A 15,290-nucleotide genomic window follows, 5' to 3' on the forward strand; every position below is an offset into this window, starting at 1 on the left:
TTTCACTTGGATGCAAACATATTTTTCTTTCTTTTAATTTTTTTTGTATTCGTTACTTTCAAAGGCTCTTAACGATATCTGTTTAGGAACAAGCTTGCTTGCTTGCTTACTTAGTTATCTATACAGGGGTTTTAATTCTTCTCTTGTTACATCATAACTGAAATTTTCACATTTTTAAGTTATCAGGGTGTAGGAATATCTACTTATCATATATACCAGTAAATGTCCACTACTATGTCCCACCTTGCTTTGCCTAATTCTTGTATAGCTGCTTAGGATCATCTCTGGTGAGTATCCAACAGTAGTCAACCAACATGGAAGTGGACAACATTCCCTGATATAATTTCTCCGTCATTGGAATTTAATACTCCAGATAATGAAATTAATATGAAGGTCGAAATGTCGGGAAATTAAAGTAATTATTTCTAACATGGTTGTAGTCTCCATAATTTGTCTGAAATGAATGCTGATAGGCATGTAACTCTAAAGGAAAGGATCCTAAAATAGATATTATTTGCAACATAGAAAAGAACCTCTTTTATTTTTTACCTCAACCTGTTGCAAATGACATTACATTAAAGATTGTGATTCTCATCTCATCCACCTAAAAAGAATATCAGTTCTTTAGAAAAAAATAGCATTTTCAAATTTAAAGAAGAATAAAGATATTACAGCGATTAAGGCTGATAAAGGCAATTAAACTGTGATCTTGAATACAAGTGATTATATGTCCAAAATTTCAATTATACTTTCTGACACCTCTACTTACACTCCATTAGATTACCCTACTTGGACAAACAATGAAGAATCCAATAACCTTTTACACAACATGACTACATGGTCTACGGATCTTAGAGAAAGACTGAAATCCACGCATTCCTTAACTCCATGTTTATATGGAATGCCCAAAGTATACAAGACTAACATTCCTCTTTGAATGATCATAGATGGTATTAGCTCATCTACTTATTTGTTATCTAAACATCCTGCTAATTTTCTAAAGAAGCACAGGGATGCCTACATGAAAACACTTTGTAGAAAAACTAAGAGAAATTTCTATCTCACCAATGGACATTCTAGCTAGTCTGGATATTGTATCATTATTCACAAATGTTGCTGTAGACAAAGTTATGGTACTTTTAGATAATCTGTTCCCTAAGGACATCTTTCAACTATTTAAACAATGTCTAAACTCAGTTTTTTCCCAATGGAATAGGAAAATCTACAAACAACTTTCAGACCTTGCAATGGGAAGTTCTCTATCTCCTCCATGTGTGGACTTATTCACAGAAAACTTCGAAAAAGATGTCTTGTTATCTACAAATCCTAAACCATCATCACTGTAGTGGAGATATGTAGACATATTCATAATATGGTGTGGCTGAGTTACACCATTTTCTGGCATCTAACTCCTTCCACCATAAAATCAAAAAAACTTTAGAACTTGAAAATGAAGGAAAATTATCTTTTCAAGAAGTTCTAATTAAGAAAAAAGCAGACAGGCATTTCTCTTGGTATGTACTGTAAGCCAACTCATACTGGTTGTTATCTACATTTCTCCTCATTACACCATATTTCACAAAAACCAGGTATTGTACATACACTGAAGAACAGAGTAATGTCCATTATAAGAGATGAAGGAATACTAACAGAAGAATTGCATTCTGTGCAACTACTGATCAGCAATGGATATCTTAAAAAAATGGCACAAAGAATCTCTAATCCCTCTCCACAACAGATCCATGACATTCATTGCAGAGCCTCGGTTTCCATACCTTTTAATGGCAAACTTTTCCTAAAAATCGCAAATCTCCTGAAATCCCATTACATCAGAGTGGCCTTCAAATCCATTATGGTGGTACGAAATCTGTTAAGTTCACAGAAGGACCACAACCCTTTCAATAAACATTCTGGAGTTTACAATATTCCATGTTCTTGTGGCCTTAATTACACAGGGCAAACATCGAGAAGTTTAGAAATAAAACAAAAGGAGCATATCGGAGACGTCAATAACAGACAAGACAGCTTAAGGTCTGGCATTCATTTCTCCCACACTCACCACAGCATTGAATGGGTCAAGAGCTACATGCTGTACATAGAAGACAACGTTAGCACTTGCAACGAGGCTACGACGGTAATCTACTCACACAAGGCACTTTTCAGATCTTTAAACACATCGGACTTTAATTTTTCTACAAACCTTTTCCTGGGCACACCTGAACAATGACTGACCATTGCCAGCTTCCATGCTCCACATGTTTCTGTTTTACTTGTAATTTTTGTGTAATGGTTTCTACACATTCAGTGCTTTTAGTTATGTAATGATTCAGATTTAACATTTGTATATTTGTGTGTTCATCCTAACCCAGATGAAGCCACTAGCTTAAGTGGCAAAACTGGTAGGTTTTATAAAATAATTATTATTACAACATATAAACCCAGTGTTAGTTATTTTTATTAAAATAAAAATTATAAAAATTAAAGACTTAATTTTAAGAATTAAAAACCACAGATATGAGGTTCTGAGAAAAAGTATGAGTGAACAGTTGGCATCAAAGGCAGAATCATATTAAAAATGAAGATTTCAGAAAGGAGCTTCAAATTGTGAGAATTTAAAACAGTGTAATCAGAGCTAATCTGTGCCACTTAAATAGTATGGGACAGGTTGGCAAAGCAAGTGTTTGATGCGAAGATGGCACGAAACAGACCCACAGGAAGACCAAGGTCAATGAGGATTGATTCAGTCAGAATTGATTTAGAAGCATGAAATGTTAGATATGACAATATTGGAGTGCTCACAAAACATCGAGACGTTTAGAAATAAAAGAAAAGGAGCATATCGGAATAAATATGGAATAAAACTGTGGATAGTAGATTAATAATAATAATAATGTAAACTTAATCATGCAGTACTATCACGGTAGCTTGAACACCCTTTGAGGATACATATCAGAAAATTAATGACGATGATAAAAAAAATTAAGGTTTTTTACCTTAATTTTATGTAGCGATCATATATATAGCTTTATGTTCTAGTACTAAAAACATATACAAGTTTTATAGTATTTTTCCTAAATTAAATTTGGTAGTGTATAATTTAGTACCAAATTTATTATCAACAGACCTCCATGGAGTTAAGAGACTCATCGTGGGAGTTCATCGTATGTACAACTCAGTGTATCCAACTTAAATGCATTCGCTGTCCACACTCTCGGACAATGCATTCCAATCAACTCCACTCTCCATTCAAAAAATCTAATCCTTAATCCCACCTTATACAGATTCCAGGGACAGCCTCTCGTTCTCCATCTAAAGATACTCTACTCATACAATGGAATCAAAACATCCTTACTTCATGTCAGCATTTTCCGCATCATTCCCATAATCTGCTATTTTGTCCTCACAATTTTAGCAAAATGCCTACGAAATTACTCTGAAATCCTTCATCTTTAAAATATCCCAACAACCCCTGCACTCTACTTCCCAAAATTTTAAAACCTTACAATTTGTAACATTAAACTGACACTCCACAAACTCGCTCAATCAAAGTTTATTTAGGTTACTTTGTAAAGCTACAGGGGTGGTTAAGGGTCAAAGCTGTATAACTGAGAGGAGACCTCCACATAGCCTTTAAAGGAATGAGGAGAACCGGGCAGGGCTTCTGACCTAATGTTCAATCCTCACCTTCTCGTGGTGCACCCTGTTGGGTATCTACCTGGATACTGAACGAACGAGGATGGGCTGGCAATTTGGAATTTAGCTCACCAAATTGTATTCTTATTGCTTAATTAAACCAACATAGAAAATGATGGTACAACATGACAAAATTTCATTTCGGGATGGGGCATCGTCCGGTTAAACAAGGCCCCGTTGTTTTTGCAAGGGAACCAGGGCGAACAGCGAAAAGTCAGCTACTGTAACAAATCTGAAAGCACACCTTAACTCAACATCACCAGAGTTAAAGATCGGTACTATCAACAGTACTAAGAAGCCTGAATGGTAAAGAAATGCAGCTAGCTGAAGAATTAGATAAGTACCAGATCGACATAATAGGGGTGACTGAAACAAAACAGACAAAAACTGGTGAGATCTTTCTGAGCAATAAATACAACATGTTATATTCAGCCAATGACAATCAAGGAAAAGAAGGAGTAGCCATAGTATTCAACACAAAATATAAGGCTAATCTTCTTGAATGGCAGGCAGTCTCAAGTAGAGTAATGTGGGCAAATATGAGAATGGGGAACTGGACAATGAGACTTATTTGTGCCTATGGTCCGACAGAAGGTTCTACTAAGGTAGAAGTGGAGGAATTTTTTGAGGCTTTAGCAACTGACACAATGAAAAATGAAAAGCTGGTCCTTGTTGGGGATCTAAATAGCAGAGTAGGAAATGATTGTGAGACATACAAAAATATTTTGGGAAAATTTGGAGAAAAGAGCAAAGCTAATAATAATGGCAAATATCTGTTGGATTTCTACTCAGAACATGGACTGGTTATTACTATGTTCCAACGAAAATGTGCACAAATTCACATGGAGAGAAGAGGCAAAGAATAAGAAAAGTCTCATTGACTATGTTATTGTTGATAGTGATGTTTTCTCCCTGGTGCACGACACCAGAGTGTACAGAGGATTTGAAATTGGAAGTGATCACTATTTAGTCTTGAGCAGGATAAAATTGTATTTCATATTGAAAAGAATAACATGTAAGAAAGTTTTAAAGCGAATAAAAGTTGAGCAGCTCTCAGATGTGAAGTGTAAAATACACAAAGATTATTGAAGAAAAAATGAAAGAGTTTGAGAACAGGAATCAAACCTTGCAGATTCAGTGGCTAGCCTTGAAGAAAGCCCTGATTGACTCAGCTAGAGAGGCATGTGGTGAAGTTGTCTGCAAGGATAGAAAAATTAGAACTCCATGGTGGACACAGGAAGTTAAAGAAGCAGTGAAGGAAAAGAAGAAAGCATATAAAAGTTCATGGAAAATAAGTCAGCTTGTGCTCTTAGAGAATACAGAGACAAATGCAAGAATGCTAAACACTGTGTAAAACTAGCTAAACATGTCACGGGAGGACTTTGGCAAGAATACAGAAAATAAATATCAAGAAGGTGGCAAAATATTCTGGAGGTTGTTGAAGCTTAGGAATGGAGGAAAGAGTGCTGTAAAAGGAGTTAGAGATGATAAAGGTGACATGAAAACGGAAGAACAAGATATCCTTGAAGTATGGAGTAATTACTTTGAAAAACTGCTAAATGATACAAGCAGTGATGACGGCACAGTGGTAAAAAACACTGACCAGGCATGCAGTCAGAAATACATATCCATACTTGAAGTAGAAAAAGCCATCAAAGGCTTAAAATGTGGAAAGGCAGCAGGAGTAGATGATATTCAACCAGAAATGCTGAAGTATGGTGGTATAAAAGTCTTACAGCCACTGTAATTTCCTGCATAGTTCAGAAAGCCTGGACGGAGGGACGAATTCCCGATGATTGGAGTAGAGTTCTCATAGTACTCACATATAAAAAGGGAAATAAAACTGAATGTGAGAATTACAGAGGTATTTCCCTACTAAGTGTTCCTGGCAAGATCTATGCAAGTATACTTGAGAAACAATTGAGAAGAATTGTGGAAGAAAAGCTGGGTGAAGAACAAGCTGGATTCAGGCCAAATAGAGGCTGTCAGGATCAGATCTTCACTTTACGACAAATAGTCGACAAAGCATGGGAATAAAACAACGATCTGTATTTAAGTTTTGTCGATTTGGAAAAGGCATATGACAAGGTGTCAAGAGAGAAGCTATTCAATACGCTGCAGTTATATGGTGTCGATGGGGCATTATATCAAGCAATGCTTAGTCTTTATTTGAATTGTAAGTCAGCAGTTAGAATTGAAGGAAGTACAAGAAGATGGTTTAATGTTAAATTTGGTGTCATACAAGGATGCCAAGCAATGCTTAGTCTTTATTTGAATTGTAAGTCAGCAGTTAGAATTGAAGGAAGTACAAGAAGATGGTTTAATGTTAAATTTGGTGTCATACAAGGATGTACATTATCCCCTCTGTTATTCGTTATCTATATGGATCACATTATGAAGGAAAGTGGTATTAAACATGATATCAAAATTGGAGATGTTAATGTGAGCTCTTTGCTTTATGCGGATGATGTTATACTTCTAAATAAATCTGCTACAAGTCTGCAAGATTCTCTGACTAAATTGAATAACTGTTGTAATAGATATGGTATGAAAGTCAGCAATAAAAAAACAAAGACAATGAAAAAAGCAGAATCATTGAAAATGTCAACTGTGTTGTGAATGGAGAATCTGTGGAACAAGTAAAACATTTCAGCTACTTAGGCACAATTTTTAGTGAAGATGGTAAATTCAATATTGAAATAGACAACAGAATCAGCAAAGTTGGTATGGTGGGAAGTCAATTGAATAAATTCATATGGAAAGAGAGAAATTAGTCGGAACAATAAATTAGCTGTATACAAGACGGTGTTCAAACCAGTTTTAACTTATGGATCTGAGAGCTGGGTCAGAAGTAAAACACTTGACCAAAGACTAGAGACCACAGATATAAGAGTCCTGAGAAAGATTAGAGGCATGAACAGATGGCATCAATGGCAATATCATATTAAAAACGAGGATATTAGGAAAGAACTTGACATTGTCAGCATCCAGGAATGCGTTAGCAGAGCTTATCTCAGGTGGTATGGTCACTTATATAGAATGGGAGAAAAAAGATTAGCAAAACAAGTGCTCTCTGCCAGGTCGGCAGGAAAACACCCCAGATTTATCAGATAAAGAAATATCGGATCTTATATTTCTCAGACGATAGAAATATAAGATCTGATAATGTTGGAGTCTTGACAAGTAACAGACTGATTTGGAGGAAAATTGTAGATAGAAAATTGTAGAGTCTTGACAAGTAACAGACTGATTTGGAGGAAAATTGTAGATAGGAAGTTAGTAATGATGTAATTTTTTCATGTAGTACTATCATATCCTGTACACCCCTTGAGGGTACGTAGCAGGAATTTGATGATAATGATGATGATGTAAAGCTACAACATCCACTCTACTTCTCATAACTCTCCCCAACTTTGCATTATCTGCAAACAGCTGTATATCACCACTGAAGCCCTTTCACACTGTTGTTGTTTAATTACTATATAAATGACATTTGAAAGGACTTCAATGGTGATATACAGTTACTATAAACAGATCCATGGGACACACCACCAGTGGCTTTCCTCTTCTGAGATAACACTTCCCTATACACAACCTGCTGATATCTATTAAAGCCACAATCTCCAATCAAACACACTAATTACCAGTTTGTCTTTGGCAATCTATTGAAAGCCTTTGCAAAATCTAAATAAGCTACTGTACATGCATGTCCTTGTCTAATATATTCGTCACCTTATAAGTAAGCAGATTGCTAAAACATGATTTTTTCTGGCAAACCAATACTATTCATTAAAGAGAATTCTGGTGCTGTCAACCCAGTTCTAAATGCTTGTCCTCACTAGCTTCTCCAACACTTTGACCACAACTCCAGTGAAGCAGATTGGCATAGAATTCAATGAAGCAAAGCAATTGTTATCTTTCCATTCCTTGGGACTTGATCTAATCTAAGACTCATGTCAAAAATATATGTTAAAGGTGTTGTTAACTGCATGGAACATTTCCTCAAGACACACAGTGATTATCATCAAGTCCCATGGCCTTGTTGACATCAAGTTCACTGAATTCCTCATATACCTCCTGCTCACTCACTAATGCCCCCCCCCCCAATTCTCAGTGCTTTCAAATTCTGCATTATGTCACAATCACAAGGATAGAATACTTTAATGAAGTGCTTATTTAACCTCTACTATATTCTCCTTAGTGTTTCTCATTCTTCCATTATCACTGACCAAACTGACAAACCAACATGGTCCTCCATAATCATACTTTTAACTGGACACATATCGAAAGAACTCTTTGATTTCTTTTAACCTCATTTGCTAACTGTTGCTCTTACTGCACTTTTGCTACCATTACTAAGTGAGGTACCTTCCTTGCTTGCTCTTCATATTCATGTAATTGATCATCTCCACTCATCTTGTGCCACCTTCACAATGCCTTTTTCTTCCAAATTACATGTTTCACCTCTTCAGTCATCCATTTTACACCTACCTTATTTAATCTTCTGACCTTTGGAATACACTCAGTCATTGCTTCTGCCAGATACTTCCTGAGTAGAGACCAAGCAGCACTGATTTCTTTCCCATACAATTCCTCATTCCATGATATCGCTGCAAGCTTCCTTCTGAGTTTGCCATAATCACTTGTCTAATAGTTCCACTCTATCTCACAAATGTCCTGATATGGATGGCCACCATCCAAGTGCTCACTTCATGTGATTTTCAATAACTGAAGGATGATGTGACACTTCATTTACATCTTCTGAAGAGAAAATAATGAAATCCAAGACTATCGATCCACATGTGGCATCTGTTAAGTACTGCTTAAGGTAGTTATCCCTTAAAAACTCAATTTCATTCTCTTTGGGTTCTGATGTTGCCTCTTATACCAGTCTATATTATCATAATTGAAATCGCCCATAATGATCACTCTTTACTTATTAGCCTGATAATTGTCAAAACATTTCCTTCTTACTGCCTTCAATGTTATCCGATGTATAGCAACACCCTACTAACGATTTCATCCTGTGCAACTCCACACCATACTGCTTCAAAACCACTAGCTTCTCCTATCAGTATTTGCACCTTGCATCGCACCTTAGAAGGCCTCTTTTGCCATCAGCAATAACACTCCTTGTTTTGTCTATCTTCATAAAAGCTTATACATATCCCAGCATCTATATTGCTGTCAGAATCACTAAACTATTCACCACTATCAAACACTAAAATTTCATTCCCTTTGTTTCAAATACTTCTAGTATTTATAAACATACACACTAGATCACTTCTGTTTCTATAACAGGTCCCACTAACTCCACTTCTCAGACATGATTCTTCTACACTCTCCCATCCATTCCTGTCTATCATCATTGATATTATACCCCTCTGCAGACCTAAATGTCACCCCCACATCCTTGACTGTCTTAATCCTTTCTTGTGCATTCAAACCAACTCCTGAAGCCATTACCTACACTTTGCATGCAGTGTCCCGGTCCCCCTGACCCCCCCATTTCTCTGTCCACTGTGTTCCTTCTCTCCACTCGCCTCTCCATTCACAAACTTGCATACCTTACTTTCCTGCTCTTTCACTCTTTCGCAAATATATAATTCTTCCCAGTTCATTTCTCATATGTTTAATCTCTTGCCTCATCTTTACCAAATCCACTTTCATATCTCGAATTAGTATTTTACTGCCATTTATTACCCTGCATATCTGCCGTCATACCACTCACCACCTAACTGGCTGCCAGCATCTAACACCACTTACTACCACTAACTTGTTATCTATGCACTCTGTCTTACCAATCAATATTGCTAACTCATTGCCACTTTTGCCTGTTATCATACCATTACCACTCAAGAATACAGCCATAGCATCAACTCTGCTTATCTCATAGCTACATCCACAATCCATAAGTGTGCTGCAATCCTAACACACCCAAACTCTCTCTAATCTCTCTTATTCACATAAATATACCCTCTTTCCAAAAAGAAACAGAGCTTTTCAAAAATAGAAGAAACTAGTGGCGCCACATGTCGTATCTTTTGTTGTAGAAAGGGGAAACCTTCATTAGTGTTGTGTCAACTGTTTATGACATGTTTCGTTAGAAGCCAAGCTATAGTGCCAAGAGTGACAGCATGTTTGACGAACGGTCAGAAAATGTGATTCAAACAGAGAACTGCGACTGACTTTTGTGTTAAACTTGGTAAAAGTTTTACCGAAACGCATCAAATGCTTCAAACAGCATACAGTGATGAATGCTTATCCCGTACTCAAGTTTACAAGTTGTTTAACTGATTTCAAAGTGTTCGTGAGACGCTTGAGCGTGACGTAAAGCCAAGCCAAGCCAGCCAAAAACTGGACTGAGCAAAGTTAACATCCAAAAAGTGCGTGGTTTCATCAAAGAAAACCCAAAATCGTCCATGAGATTGATTTAAGATGAATTAAGGATTCCAAAATCAACTGTAGACAACATTTTGACCAAGAGTTTAGGCCTTCATAAATTGAATTTGCAATTTGTTCCCCACAAGTTGACAGACGACCAAAAAAATTTATCAAATTGAACACTGCAAGGACCTCCTCGTAAGGACTCAAACTTCCTTGAAACGATCGTTACTGGTGATGAAACGTGACGTTTTGAGTATGAGCCCGAAACGAAACGCCAGAGTGCTGAGTGGAGACCACCAGATCCAAAAACAAAGTCGCTTGGAGAAGTCAAAAATAAAGACAATGCTGATTTGTTTCTACGATTCCAAGGGCATTATCCACAAAGAATTTGTTCTGCTTGGCCAAACGGTCAATGGCAAGTTTTATCTCGAAGTTTTGAAGTGATTGATAGCGAGAATTCACCGCATACGGCATGAATATCGTGAATCAGGCAGCTCACCACTTTTGCACAAAAATTCACCATCTCATCGTTCGAACATTGTGAGGGTTTCTGAGCAAAAATCAAGTTTGTATGTTACTCACTTGCTGTATTCACATGATTTTTCACCCTGTGACTTCTTTCTCTTCCCCTGACTTCATTTGCCACTGAAAGGAAAGCGATATGACACCACTGAAAATGTTCAAGTGGTAGTAACCACGACCCTCAACAGTATCCCATAAACCGATATAAAAAAAACTCATTTAACGAATTAATTGACCATGCCAAACGCTGTATCGAAGCTGAGGGAGAGTATATTGACTGAGATAAATGATTTGAATAATTATAGTTGGCCTGTGTGTTATTTTCTATCAAAAGTTCAGTTTCTTTTTGGACAGAGGGTGCATCTTCAATTTCTCCTCAAACATACATACTGCATTCATGATTTATTCTCATCTTTTAAGAGTACTGCAGCTCCATTAATTTAAATTTAAAAGATATGAATAAAGGAGTAAATGATGAAGATGGTGGTGAAAATTTCATGCCGGCTGGGGCGTCGCCCGGTTAAACAAGGCCCCCGTTGTTTTCGCCAGGGAACCAGGGTGAACAGCGAAAAGTCAGCTACTGGAACAAATCTGAAAACAAACCCCAACTCAACATCACCAGAGTTAAAGATCGGTACTATCAACGGTACTAAGAAGCCTGAATGGCAAAGAAATGGAGCTAGCTGAGGAATTAGATAAGTACCAGATCGACATAATAGGAGTGACTGAAACAAAAAAGACCAAAACTGGTGAGATCTTTCTGAGCAATGAATACAAAATGTTATATTCAGGCAATGACAATCAAGGAAAAGAAGGAGTAGCCATAGTATTCAACACAAAATACGAGGCTAATCTTCTTGAATGGCAGTCAGTCTCAAGTAGAGTAATGTGGGCAAATATGAGAATGGGGAACTGGACAATGAGACTGATTTGTGCCTATGGTCCCACAGAAGGTTCTACTCAGGTAGAAGTGGAGGAATTTTTTGACGCTTTAGAAAAAGCAACTGACACAATGAAAAAGGAAAAGTTGGTCCTTGTTGGGGGATCTAAATAGCAGAGTAGGAAATGATTGTGAGACATACAAAAATATTTTGGGAAAATTTGGTGAAAAGAACAAAGCTAATAATAATGGCAAATATCTGTTGGATTTCTGCTCAGGACATGGACTGGTTATTACTAACACCATGTTCCAACATTAAAATGTGCACAAATTCACATGGAGAGAAGAGGCTAGGAATAAGAAAAGTCTCATTGACTATGTTATTGTTGATAGTGATGTTTTCTTCCTGTTGCAGGACACCAGAGTGTACAGAGGATTTGAAATTGGAAGTGATCACTATTTAGTCTTGAGCAGGATAAAATTGAATTTCATATTGAAAAGAATAACATTTAAGAAAGTTTTAAAGCGAATAAAAGTTGAGCAGCTCTCAGATGTGAACTGTTTTCAATTAAAAAACAGTTGCAGTCAATACATGTTTTAATGCAAATATTTAATTAAAACAAAACCTAACACAATTTTGCCATGTGTAAACAAGTGAGCATGAGTTTGTGGGAGGACATCTTATAAACAGAATATCCTTCTGGATAGCATAATATGGATGTATGTATGTATTCAAATGCATTTCATAACTTCTATTTTGATTTTTTTTAAATGCTGCATTCTAAAAAAATGTTAAGTATCTGTTGTATTAAACATTTTTTCTTACCCTGAGCATAAAGAGAATCCTTTCCCTTTTTATACTGTGTCACTTTGTGAACAGTATGTTTTTTGCACTTTCCTTTACAAAAGGTGCGCCTATTTTTTGGTACGTTAACCTGTGGAACAGAAAGAAAAAAGCATTGTCAAATTAACAAAAATCAATTTAAAATCATAATTTTTCATTGCATGTTATGTCAAGCAATGCATTGCAGCCTATATGGTGTGGCGATACAAGCTTTAAAGGCAAAATATGTTTGTGATATAGAGGTCAGTGAATGTAAGAGAACAGTTTATAAGAATCTGCAAGCTATCTCAATGAGAGGAGAACAAGCAAAATTGATATTTTAACTATAAGGAGACAGACTAAAACCTGGTGTTAAACAATACTAATTCTGGTAATATCATACAATGTCTATAACCAACAACCAGAAAACTGGGAAGAGTGATCAGGCAACTGGAGTCAGTGGCAAAAAAAAAAAAAAAAAAAAAAAAAAAAAAAAAAAAAAAAAAAAAAAAAAAAGTCTTTTCGTATTGAGATTTTTCGTTGGCTTGTACTGGTTGTTTTAATGGTTGCAAATAGGTCCTCTGCATTCTTGTTCAGGTTAGGATTGTGTTTGAGCATTTTGCATGCTTCTTTAAATTTCACACAAACAACACAAATGTATCTAATTCACTATTGAAATTGGAAAAAAAAAAAAACCCTCTCTTCTTTCCTAGACACAAGTCTTCACTCAGGCTCTCTCTCTCCTGTGTCCACTGCAAACCTACACACACAGGCCAGTGCATACGCAAAAATTCTTACCACCACCCAAACACAAAAACTAGATGCCATAAACACCCTTAAGCACAGAGCTCAAACCATCTGTTCAAATGAGCAAGATCTAAACCAGGAATATGAGCATCAACCATACATTTATGTAACATGGATACAGTAAAAAAGCTATTTACAAGATCCTCCACTAAAAACAAAAAAGATTTCAAGAATGCCATTACCATACTTTACGTTAGAGGTATTTCGGAAAAAATAGACAGAACACTACACAAATACAGCATTAAAACCACCTTCAAACCCCCTGACAAAATTAAGACACCTACTCGGTTCTTCCAAATATCCTCTTCCACACCTAGTCCATCCAGGGGTTTACAAAATACAATGCACATGTAACTGTAACCTACCATACATATGGGAAACAGGGCGAACCATCCCAATTAGGAAGGACAAACACAAACGACACATTAAATACCTCCATTTTGGAATCCAGACATACACAGAATTTATTGGAAAGGTACCAAGTCCCTACACTGCAACAAAACCTGGCTGAGAGGAAATTTAAAGAAGCACGTGAAATGCTCAAACACAATCCTAACCTGAACAAAAATGACGGTCTAACCATTCCAAGAATGTGGAGAACCCATTTACAACCATTATAGCAACCAGAACATGCCAAAGAAAAATCTCAATACAAGACGACTTATTTTTTTTTTTTTTTAACATTCAATAGCAACCTCAACTGTACAAGTCCAGAAGAAAATCTTAGTACATGAGGACTTTAGCAGGGTTTAAGGTGGTTTTTTTTTTTTTTTTTTTTACCAGTAGAGGTCAGGCTAAGTAAAAGCTAAATTAACAGTAGATTCAATTTACCTTTGTAGAGTGTAAGAGCATGTAGCTTGTTTTCATATACAGATGTATTTTTCTGATGATGATCTCAATACAGGGGTCAAAACGTCAATTGTTATTTTATAAATAACAAGTAAAATAATCATTTCAATACGTGTGTTTTGTGTCCCTAAATATGAATGCTGATCACTGTGTAACCTTAAAAGAAAAAAAATTATACATATATTTAAATTAACAGTCTATTTTTCTGCCCACTGCAGGGTGAAGGCCTCTCCTATTGCAGGTTTTGGGTCTACTGCTCCCATGGTGACCCAGTCTATATTTAGAGAAGGCAATCACAAACATCCATGCCTAAGTGGGATTCAAACCCTCAGCCTCTTGGCTGGAGAGCGGATACACTGACCATAATAAATTTAGTTTAATCCTTTATCCAAGTGTAAGCAAACAAAGTTTGTGCCTATAGTATCTTCAGGACTGAGGCAACTCGTAGTAAAGGTCGACCAAGCTTTATTGAGGTCTCATCCCACTGATGAGACCTAAATAAAGGTCGAAACCGGCCTGGGTAGTGGCCCTTGCCTTAATGCATAGCATTATACATGTCTGTGCAGAGATGTGCTTTGCATTATGGGAGATACTGAGAACAAGGAGTGATGAGAGCTTGGTCCACCTTTACGAGTTGCCTCAGTCCTGAAAATACTTCAGGCGCAAACCTTGTTTGCTTACACTTGGATAAAAGATTAAACTAAAGTTATTATAGTCTAACCAAGTGGAAAATAAACTTCCAACAAAATACACTAACCACTCGTCCAACCAGGCTGGCTTGGTTGGCTGAGTGGTTAGTGTATGTACGTACACACACACACAAATAGAAACGTGAAGACCAAGTTCATCAACAGTACAGAGTACGACGATAAGGATGACCAGCATGGTGAAGACAAAATACAGAAATTAGCCAAGAAGACCAAAGGAATCCAAATTCTGCCCAATGACAGAATCCATACTGCTGGTCACTGATTAGTTGGTATGATTCTAGGTGGTTCCAGAGTTGGTTGTTGATGACCTTCTCCACAGCTTTAGAGAGAGAGAGAGAACAGAAGTTAGAGCCACTGGATGGTAGTTCACTGGTTGACTTTTATCACCTTTCTTTGTTGTGATGGGTTGGATATGGATCTGTTTCCATGTTGAAGAGTAGATACCAGCTGAATAGGATAGTTTGAAGGTGATAGTTCTTGGGCACAATTTTTTAGCACAAGAGGTGGGATACCATCAGGGTCAGATGCCTTGTGTTCAGGTTATTTAGGATTCTTTGGATTTCTTTTTGTCGGAAGACTATGGGTGACATGAGAGAGCCATTCTTGGTAGTGGTGGGAA

At 36.8% G+C, this 15,290-nt stretch overlaps 1 protein-coding gene across 1 annotated transcript in view; it reads right to left on the bottom strand.

The window, feature by feature from the left end:
* RpL36A (ribosomal protein L36A) overlaps positions 1–15,290 on the bottom strand; it is a 73,383-nt gene that overhangs the window by 41,488 nt on the left and 16,605 nt on the right. Inside the window, exon 2 of the mRNA XM_090406043.1 lies at positions 12,309–12,417. Coding sequence (XP_090262169.1) covers positions 12,309–12,417 — 109 coding nt within the window. The remainder of the gene's footprint in view (positions 1–12,308; positions 12,418–15,290) is intronic.

Source organism: Typopeltis vanoorti, chromosome 16 (assembly GCF_054136105.1).
Source record: "Typopeltis vanoorti isolate ZY-2024b chromosome 16, IOZ_Tvanoo_1.0, whole genome shotgun sequence".
Taxonomy (NCBI): domain Eukaryota; kingdom Metazoa; phylum Arthropoda; class Arachnida; order Uropygi; family Thelyphonidae; genus Typopeltis; species Typopeltis vanoorti.